This window comes from Pagrus pagrus, assembly GCF_965226575.1.
Source record: "Pagrus pagrus genome assembly, chromosome: 5".
Lineage (NCBI taxonomy): Eukaryota > Metazoa > Chordata > Actinopteri > Spariformes > Sparidae > Pagrus > Pagrus pagrus.
The window spans coordinates 2,687,765-2,712,695 of NC_140189.1; the positions used below are offsets into that span (position 1 = coordinate 2,687,765).

The 24,931-nt window shown below is 41.0% G+C and overlaps 1 protein-coding gene across 1 annotated transcript in view; it reads left to right on the forward strand.

The window, feature by feature from the left end:
• afg2a (AFG2 AAA ATPase homolog A) overlaps nt 1–24,620 on the forward strand; it is a 146,677-nt gene extending 122,057 nt beyond the window's left edge. Inside the window, exon 17 of the mRNA XM_084352217.1 lies at nt 24,154–24,620. Coding sequence (XP_084208343.1) covers nt 24,154–24,333 — 180 coding nt within the window. The 3' untranslated portion in view covers nt 24,334–24,620. The remainder of the gene's footprint in view (nt 1–24,153) is intronic.
• Nucleotides 24,621–24,931: the final 311 nt, after the last annotated feature.

Consider the following 24,931-nt stretch of genomic DNA (forward strand, 5'->3'; position numbering starts at 1 on the left):
TTCCTAGAAGATGTACAGTATCTCTTTTCCCCTAATTGTAAATCCCCGCTGTATATTTAGACTTCAGGGGTCACGGATGTGATAGAAATGTCACGCTGGTCTTCTGACAGTCTCAGAAAACAAGCGTTTTTAAATGATTCAGATGCTTGCATGCCTTGGCGGGCTGTGAAAACACACATTTCATTGTTGTCCCAGTCGCGCTTTCTGTGTGACATGTTTGTGAGTACCGCTGTGTACAGAAGAATCTGTCCTGAGTTCTTTCTTTCATTTGATTGCCTAAGATGATAGAGAAGTCACATATTTTGAGCTCATTATGAGCAATGGGGTCTTTCTATGTAAACATGTTATCCACCAGAGTTTGAGCCATATTGGTTACTTTCCCATCAGAGACTTCTTTCTTTGATTCATGTTTGTACTCTTTTCACTGGCTTAAAGTAGAAGTCAGACCCATTCCAAAACAGACCCATGTAAACCCTATCTGAACCCGCCACGCATAAATTAATTACCAAAAAAAGAGACCAGGGACCTCATTAGAAAAAAATCCTAACCACTTGTCCTTTCTTAAGTTTCAAAGGAAAAATCCCATGTTCCGATTACAGAGGCAATTCCTAAACTCATGGCTGTGTACTATCCTATCTCCAGACTTCGTATGATAAGAAATTCTAACTAGAACTGCAAACTCGATTCCTCAGTTGGCACCATGTCCATAACATGTCCATAACGACAGCTGGCCCAGTTCACACGACAATGGCTACCTAGCTTGCTGTAATGGACAAGAAAAGATGAGTTACATTTTAGCTTCAGTGAGTTAGAAGCATAAGCATGTCGTGGGGGAGATGATTTAGACACATTAATAGCCTACACGTTTTGGGGATTTTAAAGCTAATGAGCTAATGTCATTGTTAACTTCTCCAATGGGCTAACATGGGTGTTGGCTTCTCCAGCAGGCTAACATCAATATTAGCTTCTCCAACAGGCTAACATTGGTGTAAGCTACTCCAACAGGCTAACGTCTGTGTTAGCTCCTCCAACAGGCTAACGTTTGTGTTAGCATCTCCAACAGGCTAACGTTAGTGCTAGCTTCTCAAACAGGCTAACATCAGTGTTGGCTTCTCCAACAGGCTATTGTTTGTGTTAGCTTCTCCAACAGGCTAACATTAGTGTAAGCTTCTCCAACAGGCTAACATTGGTATTAGCTTCTCCAACAGGCTATCATCAATGAACAGGCTAACATTTGTGTTAGCTTCTCCAACAGGCTAACGTCTGTGTTAGCTCCTCCAACAGGCTAACGTTAGTGTTAGCTTCTCCAACCGACTAACATCGTTGTTAGCTTCTCAAACAGTTGCCAAAGTCACTACCAGTTACTTCTTAACTGTTGTTTGGTCCTGTAACGTTGCTTTGTGGGACATTTCTCTTTATTTTGTTGAGTGAAGGACCTGTTTAGTTATCGGACTGTGAACACCCCCAGGTCGACACGCCCCCGCTCCGCGCCGCCGGCTTATCCGTTCACACTGGTTCGGTTGGCCTCTGCTGCAGCTCTGATACTACCTCCGGAGGCACATCAGAGCTGCAGTGAAATTTCACCCCTCTCGGCATTTAAACTTTCACGCAGAGGAGGATGCAGAGAATTGTCGCAGGATCCTTGCACCCAAAGGGCAGTGTGAGTGGGGCTTGTGTTTGGTTCTCCAACAGTTCACATCAGAGTAGCCTTTCAAATATAACATGTCTGTTGCTGCAACAGTGTTGCTGCCATGTTTGGCAGTTATTTTAAATTTAATTTAATTTAAATTAGGAAATTCTTCAGTTAGTTCTGTAATAACTACATTTTTATCCTCAGATTGGATCAGAACTGATAGTGAGTCTGCTCATTTGTGCTCAATTACTAGACAAATCGACACAAAGAGGCAACATCTGCAGCAAACCATTGAGACACTACCAAACTGATTGTGTTGTCAAGGAGACTCTACTGTCAATCTAAACATTAATTCATGTTTAACTATTGATGTTTAACATGAATTATTTCACATTTAATCATAATTTTATAGAGAATTCCTCAAGGTATGATACCAGATTTCCTGGTGTGTTGACACAGACACATGTGTACACTCCAACCTCTCCTTCAGCAAGCTCATAAAACTGTTAACCTGTTCTAGAATCTGGTTTGATCTGGACAGGGAGGTGTTGAGGTGTTTCCTACTTTCCTCTTGACATTATGATCCTCGCAGGGCCAGTCTGAGGTTATCTATAGGGCCTCCTCATATCCTGAAAGCTCACACTCTCTCACTGATTCCTTACTCGGATGCCCCCACCCAAAAAAGCAGCCTAGAGCAGGCGTACACCTGGTGGAGGTATGCAGTAAGAAACCAATCCCCCGCTATCAGGTGTTGTGTTTGTTATCGGGGTTTCTGGGATAGTGTCTCATCTGTGGAATGGAGGTTTGCAGTCACTTGCCACTGAGTTCTTGAAACCCCACAAAAATTCAAAGACGTGCCACAGTTGAGCTGATAAGAGTCTCACCTGTGTACGTATTATATTTTACATACCAACGCTATAGATCAAATTAGATTAGATGAAACTTTAAACTCCCATGATCACTGAGGGGAAGTTTGAGAGAAAACAGGATACAGATAACAGAGCTACACAGGACTGAAGATAATGCTGTGTTTACAAGAAAAGAGCACCAAGGGACAAATGCAACAAATCAACAAGTAAATAAACAAGTATTTAGTCGAATTCACTGACTGTGACTGCAGATTAGTCCCACCGTGACTGGACTCGCTCTTCAGGCAGGAGGTTGTAAGTTTTAACATCAAGGCGCTTGCATTCACACCATGTCACTTTAATAGATACTATATTTAAGCATTAAACAGTTTTTGAGTAGAAAGGCTCGTCGTTGCTTTTTCATCTGGATGTTATCCCCCCACAAATCCAAGAGTGTTTGTGTTTCCTGCTGCAGGAAGACACAGATCACTGCAGTTTACAGTAAACCAGATCCTCTTCCAATGTTATCCACTCAGAAGATGTCTCTGGTAATAGAGAGGGAAAAGACATCAGACAAATTAGCTGCTGATTATGTGAGTTCCTCTGAATCAAAGATAGTATTATAAAGTTCACCTGCAGCATGTTTGCACTGCAAAACAGTGTTTTCAAAACCCATTTTCTTTTATTATTGACTATTTAGTCTGACATTCTAAACAGTAAGGATTGCCCGACTGCCATGGCAAGCAAATTGCCACGTCGGGCGAGTAAATCGAGCAACTCACTTGCCAGATTAAGGAAGTGGTAGAGAAAGAATTAAATACATAGTTTTTCCCAGAGCTGATGATTATAAAAGTATGTCTTTTCTTCTACTGAGAGTTGCATGGAGGTAGAACAGATGAGGAACTCACTAGAAAATGGCAGGGGTTATAGACATTTATGAGCTGAAGCGCAAGTGAACATTTCATCTATCCTGGAAACAGGAGTTTAGTTTGGCAGCGTTAGAGGATGTGGGTGAAACTCCATCTATGTATTACACAATTTTCAGCAAGTTGTAGAATAAAGCTGATACCATTAAACATGACAATTAACTGCAGTCTTTGTTGTTAGTTGAAAACCCCTAATAAAAATGTTTAATAGGGGTAAGTAGAAAATTGCCTTTGAGTAAGTGGATTTCTGAGCCCTGAAAACATTAGTATAAAATATATTCAGTTATCCAAAAGTATCAAATATAGATGAGAACAAGTGACTTAAATCATAACAAACAGCATCTCTTAATGTTCCCCAGACTTGCACTGTCTGAAGTGACAAATAAAACTTTACAGCAGAATTGATGCTTTTTATTCAAATTATGACACCAAACAATCATCTCGAACTCTGTTACTTAAATAAAACAACCTAATGGCAGCAGATGCTTTGTAGTTGTTGTTTTCAGACATGCAGTGTTAGGCAAAAACATATTTCTGTGTATGATTTTGCATTTTCTCAGTCAGTATCGTGACAGGCTGCTGTACCACACTCTCTGGCACAGTTAAATCTTATATAACTTGGAGGAATGAGTGGTACTGCCTTGGTGGGGACATTGAGAGTAGCTGGACCTCTCCGTCTCTCTGTGACAGCGCTGAGCCATTATATTTGACTTGGCACGCTAACTGGTAATGCAGTAGGCAGCTGGGTGAGCCGCAGCCGACGAGCATCGGTCAGCCGTGCGTCAAGAGCCCCACGGTGCCAGGGAGCGAGCTGGGTGAAGGTTGGGAGAGGGGGAGCTCATAAATCAACAGCAAGATGCTTATTGACGATGGAGGCCACTGATGAGAGTCCAGTTTCAATTTCCATATCATACACACCGTCTTCCATCTCTCCCGGTCTTGTTCACACTAGCTTGCGTTGCGTCCTCAGCGCTCTCTATCTGTCGACTGGTCGTATGGAGGCTTTGCAGTTGTTGGTGTTGGTGTCATCATGGAGCTTTACCAGAGGTCTGGTGGGGGTCTTCTCTGTTGCAGACTCACTTCCTTAATTACAATCGGCTTAGTTCAGGTTCAGCACACTCAATTGATCATATATAAAACCCACTTCAGCAATATACTATACTATTACATTTTCTTTTGCTGTATTGCCTGAGTATTTGTTGCTACATGGCCTGTTTTCCTGTGTAGCAGCGTCATTGCCTTGAGGCCTACAACTAGTCACATGACAGTGTTGACAAGTTGCAGGTGATGCTGGCGCAGTGAACAAAACAGAATAAGAATTTCAACACATTGCTGAGATTGAAGCCAAATGCCTTTTGGTTGCACTCTGCCTATGATAACACACTGAAGTCTATTTTTCTTTCTGGTGTTTATTATGCAAAGTTTCTGTTTTAATGCCCGCCGTAAGGCTACTGCATGTCTCTCATTGTTGATGCACGGCAGCATGTGGGTCTGCAATGAGCAAGGGAACCTGTAAATGCTTCTTAAAATTGAAATAATCTGTTAATGTGACGTGTTTTTGATGGAGGCCATGCATCTCTGTTCCTTTAAAATGTAACAGCTTTAAGACAAAACACTAGGAATAAAGCAAAACTGCTTATAATTAAACAATGTTTATTTTCCAGTGAATGTTTTTCTCATTAATCTGAATCTGAGTGTGATTTCTTACCAGTAAACAGAGATCTATGTGGCACTGTGCTACAGAGTATATATTAAAGGGAAACTCTACCAATTTTACACATTAAAGTGTGATTACAGGTCTCGGGGAGCACTACAGCATATGTGAAAAAAGTAGTATTAAGCTTTTTGTGGCCCCAGAGGAAGATAAATGTAATCTGATGAATTGCCTCCAGTGATGTCACTCGGGGGCTAAATTGCATTCTGGGTAATGTAGGCACCGTGTTTTGAAAAGCAGTCCACTGGTCTAACATTGCACTCCAATAACACAGCAGTGAAAAGATTATTGTGCTGGGTATGGACTCCAGGAAGAATAGCAATGGTTTTGCCAAAGCTAATGGAGATCCAAATAAATGAAAAGAACCAGAGGTATTGCCTTTTTTTATTCCACACATTCTTCTTCCTTTTCAAAATCCTGGTGCCGACATTACCCAGAATGCAATTTAGCCACTGAGTGACACCATTATCAAATTATCAGCATCAGATTACATGCAGCTTCCTCTGGAGCTACAAAAGGCTTTATACTACTTTTTTGCATATGCAGTACTACTCCCCAACACCTGCAAACACACTTTAATGTGTAAAAGTGTGCAGAAGATGGAACCATCTTATATAACATGTAACTTGACCACCTTGAAATTGTGATGCATCCAATACAGTAGCCCTGCGACAAATACCATCTTTATAAACTTTTTATTGTTATATTTCCGAGAGGTGTCGAACTTTGAACAGGTGGTTTGTGCTACATGCTCTCACACACCTGGAAGTTGACTGATACAACCACTGTCTTATCTGTTTTCACTGACATGTAACGAAGAAAAAGCTCCTCCTGAAGCTCGACTTTCCCTGTCGCGCACGTTATTGTATAGGTGATGGACGAACAGGGGCACTGAGCATGTTTCTGTCCTTAGTCTTGGCAGCTTTGACTTTAATTACATTCCTGGGATTTCAGACTTGTCTGAGAGGAGGGGGAGGCAGGGTCGAGAGGAGTAGGAGGTGGGAGGGTCATGCAGGAGGACGCAGTTGTTGTCAGCTCGGAGCTAGAAGCTTGTTAAAATCACCTGTCTTCCTACCTGCCTGGAGTGACATCTGGTTTCCCAACCCTCACCTTCCTGCTAAACCTTCCAACTGACAACACACACACACACAAACACACACTTTTAATCATGCTCAGCCCAGAAAATTGCTGCCGGCTCTCCGTCTTCACCTCTGCCATCATTTTCCTAAAACAGAAGCAACATTTGATACTGTAATCGTAGTGTTGTCTCGCAGAAGAAGGGCTTAACTTGCTCCCGAAGGAAGGTGTGATGCTACTCCACTTCTCTCCTTTTTTTTGTATTTATGATCAAGCCCTGACAGGAAAAGACCTGGAGGATTTATTGCAGCCTGTCACATGCACTGAGTCAGTTCCAGGCCTTGTTTGTAGACTTGCTGAAAAGCTGAAGCCCTCTCAGGTTTCGAAACAGCACTTTTTTAAATTTCAGTATAACGAGATATCATTCTGAAATGAGGATTCGTACTATAGGGATGAAAAATGTAATTTCTGTAAAACAATGGGCAAAGACTTGACCACACAGATACTAATGTCATTAACAACTCTTTTATTTTATGAAGTTTTCAGTGAGCACATGTACATGTTGACTTTCATCTCATGCCTGATTTTTATTTTTGATCAACAAACCAAACCATAAACCCAGAAAAAAACCAAAAAAGTTTATTTTCCAAGTCCATGTGTTGTATTGATTAAATGAGCTTCCTGTAGGCTCACAAATGTTTCGAATACATCTGGTGTTGTTGCAGCATTGACGGCTGTCTCTGCGATCAGAGAGACAATTACAGTGTTGTAGGCAGGAACAAGAGTGGGAGGTCATCTTCCTGTACCAGAGCAATGGAGGCGATGGCATGGACCACGTATGTTACTTTGGTCTTCTTCTTCTGCTCACTTTACCATTATCTTTGCACTGCTCTCATCCCTGCAACTACCTAAAGTCTTTTTGCACTACAACTTTTTAAAAGTTTCTAAAAAAAACTTTAAATAGTTCTCTTACTCTTGTGATCAAAAACATTGACCTGAGTTCAATTCTGAGGCTGTTTTGTATTTGTTTTTGAATAAATATTTAATATAGCAATGTCTGACCAACCCATATCATTTTTAGACTTAAATTTACAACTTCCAGTTAGTCCCACCCACTTCTCATTTAAGCCCCACCCATTTTGAGTACAAATATGGATACATATAATGGTGTTCTCTCTCAGGATACATCCTCACAGTACACATCCATCACTTATAATAAACATTTCTTTTGCCTCATAATTATCGAAAATGTTCATTCAAATTTTAATGTTTGAACATCTACACAGTTCAGAAAAGTTCCTCTGTTTGCTGTTTTGAAGGACCTGTTTGTAAGAAAAAGAAAAGGTTTTCTTTGTCTGGAAAAAATCCTCAGATGCACAGGAATTATGTGTTTTCCTCCATATGGTTTGTTTGAAATAAACAGGAAACAAGTAATGACAGTCACTGAGTGCACAACTTACAGAAACTCAAACTTAATTTGCAGAGTGTCACAGACCTCCCTGTGCTGTGTGATTGGCAGTTGACCTCCGGGAGGTGAAGTGCAAAAACACCACAGCAATGAGCACTTAGCACATGTTGACAAGTTGTTGACAAAAAAAAAAGAAAATCAGGATTTCCGTTCACGAACACAGTAAGAACAGAACTGGAAGTTGCTTTTTTGGATGCAGGACACGTAGAGGTGATGACAGCTGACAGGCAGTGCCAGCCTTGCTGCCCGCTCTCCCTCGAGATCTCACTGTGTTGTAACTTCCATCTCCCTTGAACCGGGGCTCAGTTGTTGAGGCATTTTAATAAAACCTCCAGCAGCAGCTTTCAGCTGTATCAGAATATCTTTGTGTTCAGTCACAGATGCCTTTGACCGAGCGCGACCTCCATAGCGGTGGGTCTTTTCCCTCCAACAGGGAGAGAGCTGTTTGGTCCGAGCCCAGGTGTCTGAGACGCTTGGCTGACAGCCAATCAAACTCACTGGCGCAATTGTTTTCTTAACTCCGTTTTTTTTTTTTTTTTTCACACTGGCAGGAGCAAGTCTGTTCCGATGCAGGACGTACAAATCAGGCGGATCAGCAGTCTGCTTTGACGTCAATGCGCCACCTGAGATTCTTAATATTCCCTTTTCTTAGATTACTGAACACTTCTGAGCAACAGAGTCAGTATGTTAACATCAACTTGATGAAGTCTGGTGCATTTTTGCATCAGTTAAAGGACATAAAAGTAGTTTAAGAGTGATGATTTGTGTTTTTGTTAAACCCAACATTCTAAAAATAGGAGCCTGAGACTGAATTTCCAAAGCTTGTTTGCAACAATTCAAAGCCATAAAAGAGTTTGATCACAAATAAGGCCTTGTATGATGACAAACACACACCGACACCACAACGACACGCACACAACCACCCTCACAGGAAGACAAATGGTTTCCTCTTAACACCTGTTGTGGTTGTGGCTGTTCCTCCTCTGGCTGTGTGTGTGTGTCGTCTGTCTGATTTATGACCCGGTATTTGTTGTTGCAAAGATTTTTATCACCAAGGACACAGGCGCGCAAAAATGCATCAACAAAACGTGTTACTGTTTGGATAACAGCGATATTACACAACGTGTAAAGCTGATATACGCCATCAAACCAGGAACTCTCCGAGAAATATAAAGATCTGTAATCATCATCAAATCAACATGTCGGCTTTGGTGGAATGCGTGTCTAATGAGGTCTGAATTTGGCTGAGATTTTCCAAAATATGGTTTAACCTCTAGTCTTAGTCTAGTGTGTGTGTGTGTGTGTGTGTGTGTGTGTGAGACCACAGAAGCGGTCACGCTGCCACTCAGAAAAACATAGTCGACATGGAAAACACAGTCAATAGTTCAACAAAGGCTGCGAGGAAAAAGCCTTTCACACCTCTGTAACTCTGTGACTGTGAAACAGCTCGCCTCACTTCCTTTCGAACAAGCCTCTCATCATGGTGAATATGTTGTTCTTAGTCGACACTGCAGGTTAAATAAAGGTTAAAAAAGAAAACAATTCCCTCAACGCTTCAGCCAGCGAGCGAGCTGCTTGTGGCTTGCAAAAGGCCAACGATCGCTGAGAGGGAAATGGCTCCAATCGGCCCTAATTTTACGTTTTTATATATAAAGCCTTCACTGTGGTTTATGTGCAAGTACGTGGCGAGCACAAATTGAATTTTTCCTGGGAAATATGAGCCCTCGAGCATACAAGTCGTACTGTTTCCATTGGCCGGGAAGGGAGACAGAATGTGGGTAGCAAAAGCCAAAAAAGAAACAAATGGAGAGAGAAAGGAAGAGTAGAAACGGAGGAAAGCAGAGGAAGTGGGAGGAAAAGGTAGGAGGTGGATGCCAGAATGTGGACGGAGAGGGAGAGGAAGGTAGAACAACCTGAAAGGAGCTAATATAACTTGAGAATGACAGCCAAGAGGGAAATGCACAGTATCGAGGACACACCATTAACTCAGGTTCAATTATATAAAAGGATGTTTACGTCAATTGTGATATATAACTCTAATAAACAATTTAGCTCTCTTAAATGTCTAAAAACCTTTTTTTTCCAATTGATGAGTGTGATCCAAAAGGTCATGTAGTAAATAATGATTTGCATTTAACGTGAGTTTATGTAACGTTTGAATGAACTTGTGATACCATATTTCTAAGTTTAAGAATGTAGATTCAAAGCAAATAAAACATAGAGCATATTTTCTCATTCAATACACAGAGGGGTTTTTGTTGCTAAACACTTACTTAGTATGACAAGTAGCTTATGGTGGCTAATGTTAGCTAATAGCAGCCAATGCTAGCTGATGTTAGCAGACACATAAAAACTGCTTTATCTCTATTCTGTACTTGTGTTTTAGCATAGAACAGATAAACTCAATGATGTCTTCAAAGCAGCTGACTCACATATTCATTGTAACATAACCACAGTGGCCGCTGTTCAGCAAATAGTATGTAGTCTGGCTTTAAAGGGGAAATCTACTGAATTCACAAGTGTTGGGCCGTGCTGCTGCAAATGTGGGGGAAAAAGTTGCATATATTGCCTTTTGTGGCTCCAGAGGAAGCTATGGGAAGTTTGATGAATTTGCCTCAAGTGATTTCAATTGAGTCAGCATTGGTTGGGGGAGTGAAGACTACATAAAGCGTGCGCACGAGCGACTTCCGTGGACTGTGCTGGCTATCTTCCAGTTTAGCCCTCTGCTAACCTAAATGGGAATAAAATCATGTAATTGTGCAGCTTTTCAGGACTTTCCAAACGTTATTGGACCGAATGGCTCAAATTCTGAAAGTAAAACAAGTCATTTCACAGGGTTTTGACGACCATTTTACAGCCGCTTCTTTAGTAATATAGGCTTATGCACCCAGTGCGTCACGTGACGTTATTTCAGTTTGGCCACGACGACAGTCGGTTTCAAGTTCTGCTGCACTTCCTGGGGCTTGCATGAGGCTAGCAGCTCAAGGCTAATGTACATTAACCCTTACAAGGATAGTTATTGCTAACCAAACTGTCAGCAGCCTAGTTGGATTGTGGGTTATGTAGGCACTAGGCTTTGACAAAGAAGAAGAATCATCAAATAAAAAAAAGGCAAATCTAAATTATTGTAACACTTTTTTAAGAAAGTTATGTACATTTGGCAGTAATAGTAGTTTCTGCAATACATGTTGAATCTGGCAACCCAAAATTCTAGAGAGAGAAGTTCACCTGTGTTGTGTCCTTTCTTGTTGTTTGTAGCTTTCTCGAATTACTAATGCATGTGAACATTCACCGCGTGTATACAGGTACTCTGTATCGTGAAAGATGGAGCTTACAGGAAAAAGAAAATGTACACACATCACACAGGTGGAGTTTTACCTGCCTTGACATTACCACATGCACACACATCACATATGCACACACACACACGCACGCACACAGAGCTGAGTCTCCAGGTCACTTCAGTGTGGGTGTGTTTGGTAAATATGTCATCCCTGCCTTCCCAAGTCCAGGGTGAATGTGGAGCTTTCATTCGTCTGATTAAGGGGCGAGGACAAATATGCCCTTAAAGGCAGGGCCAGTTATACCCCCCCAACACACACACACACACACACACACACACACACACACCCTACACTGACAACCTTAACACACTGTGTAGCCCCAACACAGGTGCTATCCCACACGGGTCTTTCCAAAACATAAGGTGCGTAGGGGCCTGAGACAATAATGTTCTATTCAACTGCCTGACATGGAAGTTATTTGGTAGCTTTTGTAGGAGGGTTCCATCTGGAAATAACTTTATTATCAGTGAGTCATGCAGCCGGGGAGCATCCTCCAGTTTCATGACAAATATTTTCTGTGTGGCCAGAAAACATCAAACCTTCACTGTCTCACACAGACACAGGTCACAGTTAGATTTCTAGTCATTCAGAAAGCATTTCCTGAAGGCAGATATCTTAATATATATTTATAGCGGATGAGTTATTGTTTCACTTTAGCCTCTAAGAGTGGAGCCAAATAACAAGAAGTGGAAAAAGTACACACACACTCTAGTACAAGTGCAGATACCTGTGTAAAAAAGACTCTGGTAAAAGTAGATGTACTGATTCAACTTCTTCTTACTTTCACTAAAAGTAAGAAAGCACAGGCTCCGAAATGTAAAAAGTATAAAAGTAAAAAGTTTCTACTTGAAGGACATTTCTACCCGCCATTTCTATGCAAAGCTAACTGAAGCTCAAGTCATCCACGTCGCTGCCTTTGTCACTACACACATTTTCTCCCCATTCCAGTCTCCCTCTGTGTCAGTTTCTGTCTTGTCACGGCTTTAATGTCGTTTTGTCTCGGTACTTCTGTGCATGATATGCAATGATGGGTTGAAATCAGTCTTGTGATGTTGGGAAGGCAGCGAGCAATGATGCAAAATAAAAATAAGCAATACTTCCCCACAAATGCATTAAGACTAAACTAACGAGCCTGTTTTGAAAATGTAAGGAGGAGAAAGTTCAGATATTTGTTAAAGTAAAAAGTTGTCAGAAAAATTAATAAAGTAAAGAACAGATACCAGAACAATAAAGTATTTTACACTTCTTTACCTCCTACCTCTGAACATATTTTGTAAATTTCATTCAATAACTTTGAAGTAATCTTGGTTAAAGAATCTAGAAAAAGCTCTTGTTATATGCTCAACATTTCAGACAGATATAATTTAGTTATGAGACTATATATGTAAACAAACATGTGAACTTAACATTATAGTACAGTACAGTAATATTGAAGTTGTAGATGATTTTCTTGGGCCAACACGTTTCTGCTCTCGCATGCCAAGGTTCCTGTCTGCTGCGGTACTCGTGCGTAATATCTTCCCTCCGTCTCTATTGTCTCAGCTGTAACATAGGCCGAGGAAAAAGCCCACACCAACACACTTTCATCATCAGAGTTTTCTATCGAATCTAAATTCCTCTGCTGAGAGCACAAGCATGTGCACATTCATCCACAGCTCACACACACACACACACACACACAAACACACACACACACACACACACTCACACTCCACTCTGCTATTTATGATCATGTGCCATGTTTCCGTTCTCCCCCTCTCTCCCCACGTGACTCTATCCCCTCCATGCTTAACCTCACCTCCCTCTCTTCCTCTCTCTGTCCCTCTCTCTCTCTCTCGCCTTGTAATCTCAAATAGGTTTCACATGGAGCTGTGGTCAGGCCTTGTTTCTCATGTCACTGCAGACACTTCCTCTTTGCCTTTTGGAGGATGAAACATTGTATTTCTGGTCGAGAGATTGGGCTCTGCACCCCCGACGTTCTTTGATTTATGTATTATTGAATTTCCTCTCTGAAAATTGGATGCAGCGTGGCTTCTTTCAGTTTTTTTCCTGTGAGGGTGGCTAGGGTGATGGTGGTGATACTGTGGTGTGGTTGGAGCAATTTTAGTGGTAGGAGTTAATATTTAGTTATTTACGTAAGAGCACCTCTTAGAGCCAATATCATCTCTGGCTTTAGATGTCAGCTCCCCAACAAGTTATGCATGTTGGATTGTGTGTTTTCTGGTCTGATGTTCTGGAGTCTACAGTGTTGTTTTTGTAACTTTTCTTTACTTTGGGTTTAGCATTTGATTACCACAATGGATGTCATCATTTTCCATGGCATCAAGATCAGCAGAGTGCTGTTTATCATTTTTACTTTTTCCTGCACAGCAGAGCTTAAACGATTACATGATCAATATGTTTTTCTGCCAACAGTGCATATTTTAATAACAGAATATCAGTCAGTTTTTAAGCAAAAAGGCGACAGAGACTAAAACTTGATTTTTTGGGGTTGATGCCCAACCAATTGGGGGTAAAAAATTCAGATATAGATATATCCCATAAAAGTGGTTATCAAACGTGTGACAATGGCAGGATATTTTACAGTCTAACATTGAGCATATTGTCTAAGATGACACCAGTGCACTGTAATAGTAAATTTCACTAGGAATGTTATAATTATAGATGACCCCAAGCTTCTTTTTCTGCATTATAATCTCTAAAAGAAAAGGTTTCATATCGGTGCATAGCAGACAACATGCAGATACCGGAGATGATATCGGCCAACTGATTTATTGGTCAGGCTCTAAAATGCAACACACATACTAGTTCCAGCTGTGAAAGTACAATGGAGATCGTTGGTCAGACAGGAAAAGCTAGGATGTGTTTTTGAAAACATCACGCTGGGAAATTGTGATTTTCTGATGTTGGCGCTCAGCTTTGAAGTCTTGCCTGCATGGTGACAAGATTTTGTTCCTGCACCTGTCTTATCATTCAGTTTTCAGCAATAATAGATAACAAATAATGCTTTCTTTTTGCATTTTATTAACCTCTGGACTGACTGTCAAAATCATCTCACAAAGTTAAAGCAAGTGAAAAAAAAAACCTTCCCTTTATCTCGATCTACACCAAAAGTTAATGGGATCTATTTTTGTCCAACAACCATCCTCTATTCAAGTTTTGAGGAAATTTGTTGTAGCTTTTGTGTAATCCTGCTGACAAACCAACCAACCAACAAACAATCGGACACATGTGAAAACATAACCTCCTTGGTGAAGGTAATAAAAGAATAAGCGTTTTCAGCTTCTGGCTGAGTGTTTAACTGTTCATCAAGCAACAATTCATGTGTTTGCTGTTCAAGACTTCCTCATGAAAGATTGTACATGTTTGCATGAAGGCGTGTACTTATTACGGAACTGATGTGTGTGTATAAGTAAATGCATCTTGTACCCGTGCATGAATGTGTGCTTACACATTCCTGTGTAGCATGTTTGTAGGTGCACAGTATGTGTAAGTGCACATAAACCTTATCTGTGTGGTCCTGCAAGTGCAGGCTGTTAGGTATGAGCGTGTACACACGTGCGCAAATGCATGTTCAGAGCATTATGAACTGTATGTGAGCAAGTGCAGTGTGCTGAGAGTGTGTGTGCACTGTAGCGTATGTGTGCAGGACTTGTGGAGTGATGGAGGAGAGGTTTTGTGGGAGTGGTGGAGGGGGGGTTCGGGGGCTCGCTCCTGTAAATGTGGCCGTTTGTGTGTGAGGGGAGGGGGGTGAGGCAGCAGGGAGGAGGGGGAGCACTGGATGTAGCCTGCTGTAGACACAAGGGCGGATTGATAGTAAACACACACTCTGGGTCTAGTGGATCTGCTGCCGGTAGCCCGGCTAACAAGCCCTTCATTAAGGCCGTCTGATACACTCACTGAGCGCCTTTGTCGAAGTAGGAAGCGAAAAGTACACCAGACAGATTTGACCTGAGAACGTTGGTATGCGCTGCCAGCAGTCACAAGCTTTTTTTTTTTCTTTCACCCCCTCCACCTCTCCAGAAGGGTTTATTTTTGTCGCACTGAACAGGTTGTCTCATGGCACGCGCCACTTCTCACCTCCTCTGGGGAAATTCTGCGGGAAAGGAAAACAGATTCACATAGTTCTTTTGGTGTGAACGTGTAGGATGCAAGTAAAGATTTTTGAAGCGTCATTGTGATCCTCTGGGTTTATGGATCAGTGTGAATTTTTTGTGTAGGTGTACAGTGTGTTTGTGGCATACAGTTGAGTTGGAGTTTTTGTTTATTTTTTATTTCTCTTAAGTAATTCTGACACATGGTACACATATATTTCCATTTATAATGCACCTGTATACACTAAGACATGTCCTTTTGAAGCCTCTGATTATGAACTCCAGCTCATTTTTCATGCTGATCATGTATCACTTTTTTGCACTCCCATCTAAATGTTGATACTCCTGACTTTTTATTCCACTCATATATTTCTGCTCGCCATGTTCTAGTGCTAAAAAGTGTCGGGTGTGTTTATGTAACCCCCGCTTTGCTATGTTCTTATTTATATTCTGTTATTCTCCGCTGTATCTTGTTACCATTTGCTGCTACAGCGACCTAATTTCCTCTCCGGAGTCGTTAAAAGTTTTGTGTTGCCTTATCTTACAAGGACAACAGGACCTCACATACAGTGCTGGACGTGCTGTAGTATATCACTCTACATACAGTTTATACGTCCAAAGTGCTATCGCCTGTGTGCATTCAAGCAGCATGATATAGGGTGTAGTTGTGGCTACAGAGGGAAGTGCAGTGCAGTGACCAATAGAGCATAAAGGCCGCTGTTGTATCCAGGGTTTCGTGTTGTGGCACCCTAATGGCTGGGCGCATGGGAGGCGAGCGAGGGCCTGCTGCCCTGAGCAAAATGTGCCCTGCACGTGCCCTTCTTAACATCATAGCCACATTAATATGGCTTCTCTGACCGTTATCCGACATTTTGAATCAGACACTGATACAAAATATGGTACCATCTATTCTAATGAATACCTACTTACAAGTTGTAACTAATGGCTTTACTAATGTTAATACATCATTTACTAATGCTTTAAAAATGAGGAATAGGACATTTTTAACAACTTAATTTTATGAACTCTTTAAAAAATGGAAAAAGAAATATACAAAATATAAAGCGTTTAAGGAGTAAATGCAAAAACCAACGCCTAATAAAATAACAAGTACAAGAGTAAAGTAAGAAAAAACTCAAACGAAACCAAAATTATACATGAGCTTAGTCTTGAGACTATTTCCAGTGGTGTGCTTACGTTTGATTAGTAAAAGATGCTGAGCATAAAAAACCTTGCTGAAGCAGGTAAGAAATCCTTTTGCAACTTACAACGTGTAATCTTTAAATCTCAAATCAGCTTAAATTGACGTCACCTGCCTTGTGATTAATGCAGCACAAGTGAGCATTCAGTCAGGAATAGTGAAAGATCAGCAGAGAAAATCAAACTAATAGAAGTCGAGATCACAGCAATGGTAGAGGAGATTGAAGCCAGGCAACCGGTATTATTACGTGGAAGAAATAGTGCGTTGACCAGCAAAGCCAAACACGCAGCTTGAGAGTGTTTTGCCGCTACACATGGATCATAAAGCTCATGGAAAAACCACCACAAGCTCGGACACTCATGCATCCCAAACTGTAATACCCCTACATAACCAGAAGGAAAATCACTGACAAGTGTCAAGTCTAGACTGTACTTACGATAAGATTATTTCCACATCAACGTTGAACCTGTTGTCTTTTCTTGCGCTTTGATTCTTGTCTGTTTTAGCAGATTGTCAAGAGTTCGACCAACCCTCCATTTGCTCCAGACTGCATTCTTCTTCTTGTACACAAAACTGTTTCACTCGGCACTTGTCTGCCCTCTGAAGGAGATACTGGAAATTGATTTCAGCGCGCATAAAACAGAATTTTCAAACATTATTTTTAAACAGGCGAACCTTTGCTACACTTAAAGATCAAAAGGATCTAAATGACTTTTCCAGTCTGCATTAAATGACCAACAGACAGCGGAGGTAAATGTGACCGCCAGCCTCCAGAATACATGTCATTATGGTAGTCTGACCCTCCTCTCACCACTGATACTGACAGCAATTCGGAAGAGTAATGGTTACAAATTTTCAGCGAGACTTAAAGATGTCCTAGCATAGATTTTAGTCTTTAATAATGTGTGTGTGTGTGTGTGTGTGCGTGTGTGTGTGTGTGTTTGTACATTCATGTGAGGCTTGGTTTCAGAGGGGTTTGAGAACCACCAGGGGAAACTTGTCATTAGAGGAATATGTGGAAACAAGGATGTGGTGGGCGCTGCAATTGGGTATCTATCACTTTTCCAGCGACCCATTTAAAAGCTCTGCGGTTTAAGAGGCTCTGCTGACATTTTATTAAGGTGGAATGACTGACACAAGGATTCCGGACATTTCTGCTGGTGGTGGATGTGGTGGAGGAAGGAGTTTTATACTTCTGGTTAGGACAAGATGTGATGAAATAAATATTATAGTTTATGTCCCTTATATTATATTAAATTGATATTCTCCATATTGTTTTTGTACTACTGCTACTTCTGTCTACTCTGTACTCTTGTATGTTGCGCAAATTGTAAAGCTTTCAGGCAGTCTTCAACTAAATGGGCCGTATAAATACATAGCCTTGACATGAGTCGAGTTGATAACTGTGAGGTTCCTCACACAACACACCAATCTCCTGCCCCAGTGGAGCTTCTTGCCAGCCACCAGTAAAGGACTGACTCATGGATCTAACATTTTTCCTCAGATCCGAAACAGACTCATGGGAAACCTACTCCAACCAGACATGCTTAATTATTTGTAAAGGGACTTGAGGACCTTCAAATACAAACTAAACAATAGGATACATTGTCATTATCTTTCAAAGACAAATTTACAACCACTGTTACAAAAATGAAAAAATTCTGACCAGACTCTACTATAGTTAAAGTTTGGTCAGGTTTAGGCACAAAAAAAACTGCAACGTGATTACGGTTGACAATTTGAATGTAAAGGAAGAGGTGTTTCCAATGTCAAAGGCCAAAGCAGAACATCCGACCCAGTATCACAGCATTTCTAGAAAATGTGATAAAATTTTGACAGTGAAATGGAAGATTTGCCTCCATGTACACAAATCTTATACATTCAATTTTGTCACTCTTTTATGAACTGGGTTGTTTATTTACACACACCAAAACCAGAGTCATCAAAAGTCTACCTTTCCATAACCAAAGTGAATCCTATATATTAAATTCTGTGAGTGTTTCTTGAATTAAAAATATCTTTTCCGAACCTTAAACAAAGTGTTAACCACCTAACCACAGACGTGATGCGAACCTCGATTCTGGTGTGACGGTCCTGACCTTTGTACGCCCACCACCCACCCAGACCATCTCCCTGCGTCTCCAGCTCAATTTGAAGTAGTAGTAGTAGTAGTAGTAGCAATATAATGTTTCATTCAGTGAAAGAAACATGGTAGAAATGTAGAATGTCATGCTGAGAGTCACAAAAAACATTTCAATTTAGTGCCAACATACACTGAACCTATAGATTATCTTTCTGGACTCCTTGACGAACTGCCGTGACATTGTGTTTGAACATCAGACCCGATGTGAATACAAGAATCATTGTCCCAAATCCAAAACGCAGTAGAACCAAGCAGTGAGAACAGTGGTAGCACCATGATGTGCTACCATTTTAAAAAGCGCAGACATCAGAATCGGAATCGGATACTGGATAAATAACATTCATATATATTATAATATGATAATGAATATGCGTACATACATGTCTTGTCTTCTTTCATGTTCATGTTATTAAAGCTGAACTCACTCATGCATCTGACATATTAACACACTGACCCGAGACTCTAACCAGCCTCATTGGTCTGAATATTGTGTGAGCCCTTCCCCGACTCGGGTGGTGTCTCTGATAGAATAGGACAGAGTGGATCTGTGAAGATCTCTAGTATAAAAAGCCAGGGGTCTGAGAGAATTGAATGTATCATAAGCAAATGTCTGCTGAATAATAATATGAAGAGAATGATTCAGTGAATATTTTTATGAGTCAGTCACAGGCATTACTGTTCAACCTGAACCAGTTGCGATGGAAGAGCTTTCTGTATTGTAACTGTAAACAGTTTTTGCTTCGTCATCAAAACCTCTCTCTCTTTGGCTCACTATCAGGCCCACTTTCTTAGGGTCATCTTGAGTCAGCAACTTTTAGCCCGTCTCCAAACTGAGAGGCGTTTGATGATTACTTTTTTTTTTTCTTCTTCTTTTCGTTTGCTTTGCCTTCACGACTGGCTGCGTGCCACGTCCAGGAACTCTGAGCACGCCCACATCACCAGAGAGCAGCCACTGCAATGCATCAGCTTAGCCCCCTCCATATATTTAAGTGATTGCTGACATAATTTATGAAGGGAATGAAAAGTAAAGTCTGCATCGCAATAAAATTAAAAAAAAGAGAGGGAGATCTATAATTTATTTGGCCTGCCACAAGTCAGCACTCTTCGCCACCGACCCCCCCACCCCCCACCCACACACACACACACACACACACACACACACACACACACACACACACACACAACTCATTTCTGTGCTTTTGCAGTTTTCTCCTTCCTCCTCTTTTTCCCTCAGAAGTGCGGGGGGCCCATCTTTTAGGGGGTGGTAGGTTTCCTTTATTTTGGGGGGGTGGTATCAAGGTGGTGCTGGAGGGGGGGTCGGCGCTGGACTTTTGGCTCTGCTGTAGGAATGCCTTCACGTTTACAAACAAACTGGCTCTTTCGCTCGCCCTGTTTGCCTTTGTGGCTTTATTTTTCTTTTTTCAAGGCCTGTACGGGCAAACACACAGCGGGAAACACTGGCTTGTTGATCGCCTTCACAGACCAGCTCATAAACCCAGCCAGCATGAATGTGGGGGCCTGTGTGTGTGTGTGTGTGTGTGTGTGTGTGTGTGTGTGTGTGTGTGTGTGTGTGTGTGTGTGTGCGCGCGCGCGCGCGCGTGTGTGTGTGTGTGTGTGTGTGTGTGTGTGTGCGTGTGCGTACTTAAGAGCAGCACTGGACATTTTTTTTCCTCCCTTCTTTTTAATAAACCCGAAGGGGTGTTGTAGAAGTAAACAACCAAATAATTATTAACTGTTGAATCATGACATTGAGGCACAGGGAGGCTCACATGTCCTGTAAGTCGAGTTTCAACGTAAATAAGTAATTACAGTGTGATTGTGCTGTGAAGTTTGTCTGTTCCTGTTTATGGATGTTGCTTGGAAACAACACTAAATCACATTGTTCAACATGTGGCATCCCTCTCGCTCTCACCCCTCGCACTAACTCCTTTTCCTCTGCTCACCCACCCTCACTCCGTTTGTAAACAGGGAACCGGGGTACATGGCCTCATTGTTTTGCATCATTATTACTGACAGGCCTAAATGACTTGAATGATGGGAACCCCTTATACAAAATTAACCCGGCCCCGTGTGTTTACCCTGCCTAAATCATGTTGCTCATTGGCTTGAAACAGAAGGGGGGGGCAATAGGCCTCACATCCTGACATCTGCAAAGCACCTGTCCTGAGCTGTGCATGCAAGCAGAGCACATTCAAGCAGCTATCTCCCTTAATTTTAGCCTCCAGCCTTGAAAAACGCCATGACTGCCATGTGCTTTATCAGTTGACAACCTCTGCTAAGTCTATGTATTGTATGTGTTTCAGATGATGTCACCCTCTGTTGATATTTTCATTCAGATGTGGTGATTTAAAATCCGGACTTAAATCTTGTGCAGTTTAATGCTGTTAAAGAATATTAGTCCTAGAAGGATACTTGTTTCAACAACTACATTTTTATAGATGGGCTACTCAAAATCAATGCAGTTTTTTTTTTGTCAAATACTGAATGATAAGCTTGATATGCAGAGTTTGGGAAAAAAAACTTTTCACTTCGAGCTCCAGATACTTTGATGCATAAAAAAATCATGAAAAACAGTTTTTAATGAATGCCCTCAGTTGAAAGAGTAGGCTGACTGAGCATTAGTAGCCTAACTAGCTGCACAGAAAACCAAGCAAACTGGCAAAATGTGATCCTTTTTGACTGTAAAATCTGTTATTCTATCCTCTTTACTCGCCTACAGCTGATCTCAGTGAGGACACTACATTTTCTTCTTCTTAATGTGCTGCACACTAGCATAGCAATAACCTACTCACCACTTGTCCATTACAAAAATCAAAAAAGGATTGCCTAATTAAAGAGAGTCTAGTTTATTGTTATTATTATTATCAGACACAGACCAACCTAATCACCAGAATAAATGTTGCAACTTTGTTTCTTTAGTTTCAATTTGTGAATTTATGCTGTCAAACACTGGCCTTATGCTGTAGTTTGGTTTAGGCACAAAAACCACTTGGTTAGGGTTAGGAAACATCATAGTTTGGTTTACCTGGTTCTGTTGCCACGGTACTGCAGGAAAATATCCCAACATCTCATTAAAAATACCCATTTTGTGGCTGCAAATTGTTATGACGTGAAACACACTGTAGACATGTTTGTATGATACGTATGAGATGTACAAATTTAACGTATCCACAGTTTTCAGAGTTGTACAATGCCAACATTGTATTCTGTTGACTGGACTGCAAAGGCAAACGAAGAGAGCCTGGCAATGCTTGCTTGCTAACATTTGTGAGCTAGCTACATTAGCTAACAACTACTGTTTGGCCTAAAATCTCGCACCTCTTCCAACCCACTTTCTTTAATTGTCACAACAAACTGTTAGTCAAGTGTATGCTCGCCAGCAAACAAGTAGAAAACAGCAGAAAGTAGTGGACTTGGGTGGTGGAAGCAGGATGAAATATACTAAAGCAGTAATACATTTGCTAGCTTAGCTAACTTGCAGCTATTAGCCAGATGACCTACATTCTATCTGCTTAAAGAATAAAACTAAAGCTAGGTCATACCATATGTCTTGTTTATTCAACAAATTGTCATTTTGTAATCAGACCTTAAGCATTTTTTCAGTAATATGAGGTTGTTTTGTTTTTTCAGAACTAAAACCGGAAAATTATTAGCCATGATTAAAAAGTCTTTAAAAAGTAAATAATTACAGCCTCAAGCACAGGCTTGCCCATTAATGTAAATGCACAGTTTTTCAGTCTGTGACCCTTTAACTGGCATGCAGATATGATCTGGTGTAATGGTATTTATTCATTGGTATGGTGCAAAACAGCAGGCCCTCACATCCAGTGTAAAGTCAGTGCAGCTGTAGAGGGAGGGGCAGTGACCAGCGGTGCTTCGATCCACTGAACAATTTCAGTGCACCCACACTGCTCTACATGCATACTTTCACTGTTCAGTATTCCACAGCTCTGCCGCATCACATGACTGCCTGTCCCACTAACCTCCCACCAGACGTTATCAGTGGTTGTACAGGCCAATAGTTTCCTGCGAGCCTGTTGTTGGAGGGAGTTGTGTAAGCCGCCCTGGCTCAGAACAAAGCCGCGTTTCTAGAAAGGGAGGAGGGTGGCACTGCTGGGAAAGGTGCCTGGCCTTCATCAGCCATCGCCACCAATTCGGAAGTGAGTCATTCCTTTGCCGTGTGCAGAATCTCTCCCAAAGGTCACCCGTAAAATTACCGCAGCACTCCTCCATGTCAGATGTTACATAATTGCATCAGTACTGTAGTAAAGAGGCTGCAGGAAGAGTACTGTATTTACACTTCAGACGTGGTAGAGCAGAAAGTACTTAAGTACAAGTTCTACTTGAGTACTTCCATTTTCTGCTACTTTATACTTCCACACCACTACATTTTGGAGCTAATATTTTACTTTATCCTCACTACGTTTATTTGATAACTTTAGTTTTTAGTTGCCTTGCGGATTGCATGATGCATCAGGGCCGAAGCAGTGCAGTTTAACTTTAGGCTAGTTTTTAAGAACTCTGAAAATAATAATATTAGTTAAATTAAATCAAGCAGAACCAGCTTTTCTACCTATATGTTGCATATCGATGTCCAGTTTTTTAGAAAGGAAAAGTTCATAGCTGTTATTTTTATTTTCATTAGACTGTTAGTTTGAGTTAACTCATGTCCCAACAAGATGTATTTCCTTGGCTATATACCACATCTAATGAGATAACGAGACATATTTTTGTGTCCAGGGCCTGAACTAAATTTCCTCTCACTTTTCCAAACTGGGTCAGAGAACATTTCTTGTGACTCTGTCAGCTCTTTCCAACTTGTAAACTTATTCACAAAGGGATTTTAAGATAATGCTCATACATAAACTTTTTGTTGCACTTGAAAATATAAAGCTGAGGTCGAAGCTACTTTATGCAAATGAGGGGTGTCCATTGCGATTCCCTGAAAAATTAGAAAAACATTTGTCACAACATGTGTCGACATCAGTTGCAGAGGTTGAACTGTTTATCAATAAACCTCATTATCCAAAATGAGACCAGCGCACTGAAACACTAAACTTCACTGGGAATTGTATATACCCTAAGCATCTTTTTCTGTATTATAATCTCTGAAAACAAAGGTTTTCATATCGTAACAAAACCGATGACATATATACCGATACCAATATATCTGTGATAAGCCAATATCAGCTGATAATATCAGCCAGTCCAAACATATTGATGGGGCTTGAATAAATGCTACAGTATACAGGTGTGGTTGCAGTTGAGTTGAATAATTACACAGAGCTGAAACAACAGTAGAATAACTGTACATGGTTTTGCACAGAGTCAAAGGAATTGACTCATCCTAATGTCATCTGTATCATAAAATTGTTATTAAATCAGTTTTCTTTGCATCTTTAACTTTCTTGCAGTGCAGGGACGGTCATAAGGGATTTCTGTCTCTCGGCTCTGTTTAGCAAAGATATGTTATGTAGAGATAATTTACAGTTTGCTTTGTGTGGGTCCTGCTTGTGTTTGTCCCTCTGTGCTGCAATGCTTCTGAAAGCATTTCCCTGAGAGAGATAAATAAAGTACTTCTCCATCACCGTATCACATCTCCTCTCAACGTTCTGTCGCTGAGGTCGATTAGCCTGCGCTCACATGATGCGGTGGTGTTCAGCTCTGCCTGACAGCTGAATATCTGTGTCTGTTTCCTGTCCCAGATAACAGCAGTATGCAGAGAGGCTGCCCTCCTGGCCCTACAAGAGGACATCAAAGCTCAGCACGTCGAGGCCAGACACTTTGAAAGTGCCCTGAACGCTGTGAAGCCCCGGATCCCCGACTCTCTCATCCAGTCGTATATCAGCTATCAGCAGCAGCACAGCGGCCTGTGCTTCTTCTGACCACACTGCTGAGGAACTCCTTTCCTTGTAACGCTGGTATTATTTTAAAAGAAAAGGTTTTCAGCTGGACAAGCGCTAACATACAAGAAGAAACTGATACAAAATACTACTAGCTAAATGAAGGTTGATTTCTTTTCTGTTGCTGCTGTTGTTTAAGTTTCTATCTTAAATGTGGTTATTGTTTGTTACTGGCAACCATCATGCCAAAAAGAAAATGTATTTTTCTTAAAATGTTGTTGTGTTTGATCATATACAGGATTAACAATGTAATAAATACATTATTTATGTATTGTTGCCTTCGGTTGCCTTTTTATCAGCAAGTTAACAACAGAGCACCAAACAAAGTCATGAAGAGGCTAATAAACACTGGTGATATTTAAAACTAAGCTTACAGCAGAGTGAACCTGCTTAGAAAAGTCTGTAATATACACAGATTATATCAAAACCATGTATTGCTCGTAATGCTTAAAAATGTGTTTCTGGGAGCAGGTTTGGATTGGCTTTTAAGACGTCCCGCAAACTGGTCTGCTTTAGCTCAGCCTTCAGCTACTGACAATGTGTCTTTTCCAATCTTTTCAGTGCCACTTTACATTATTTG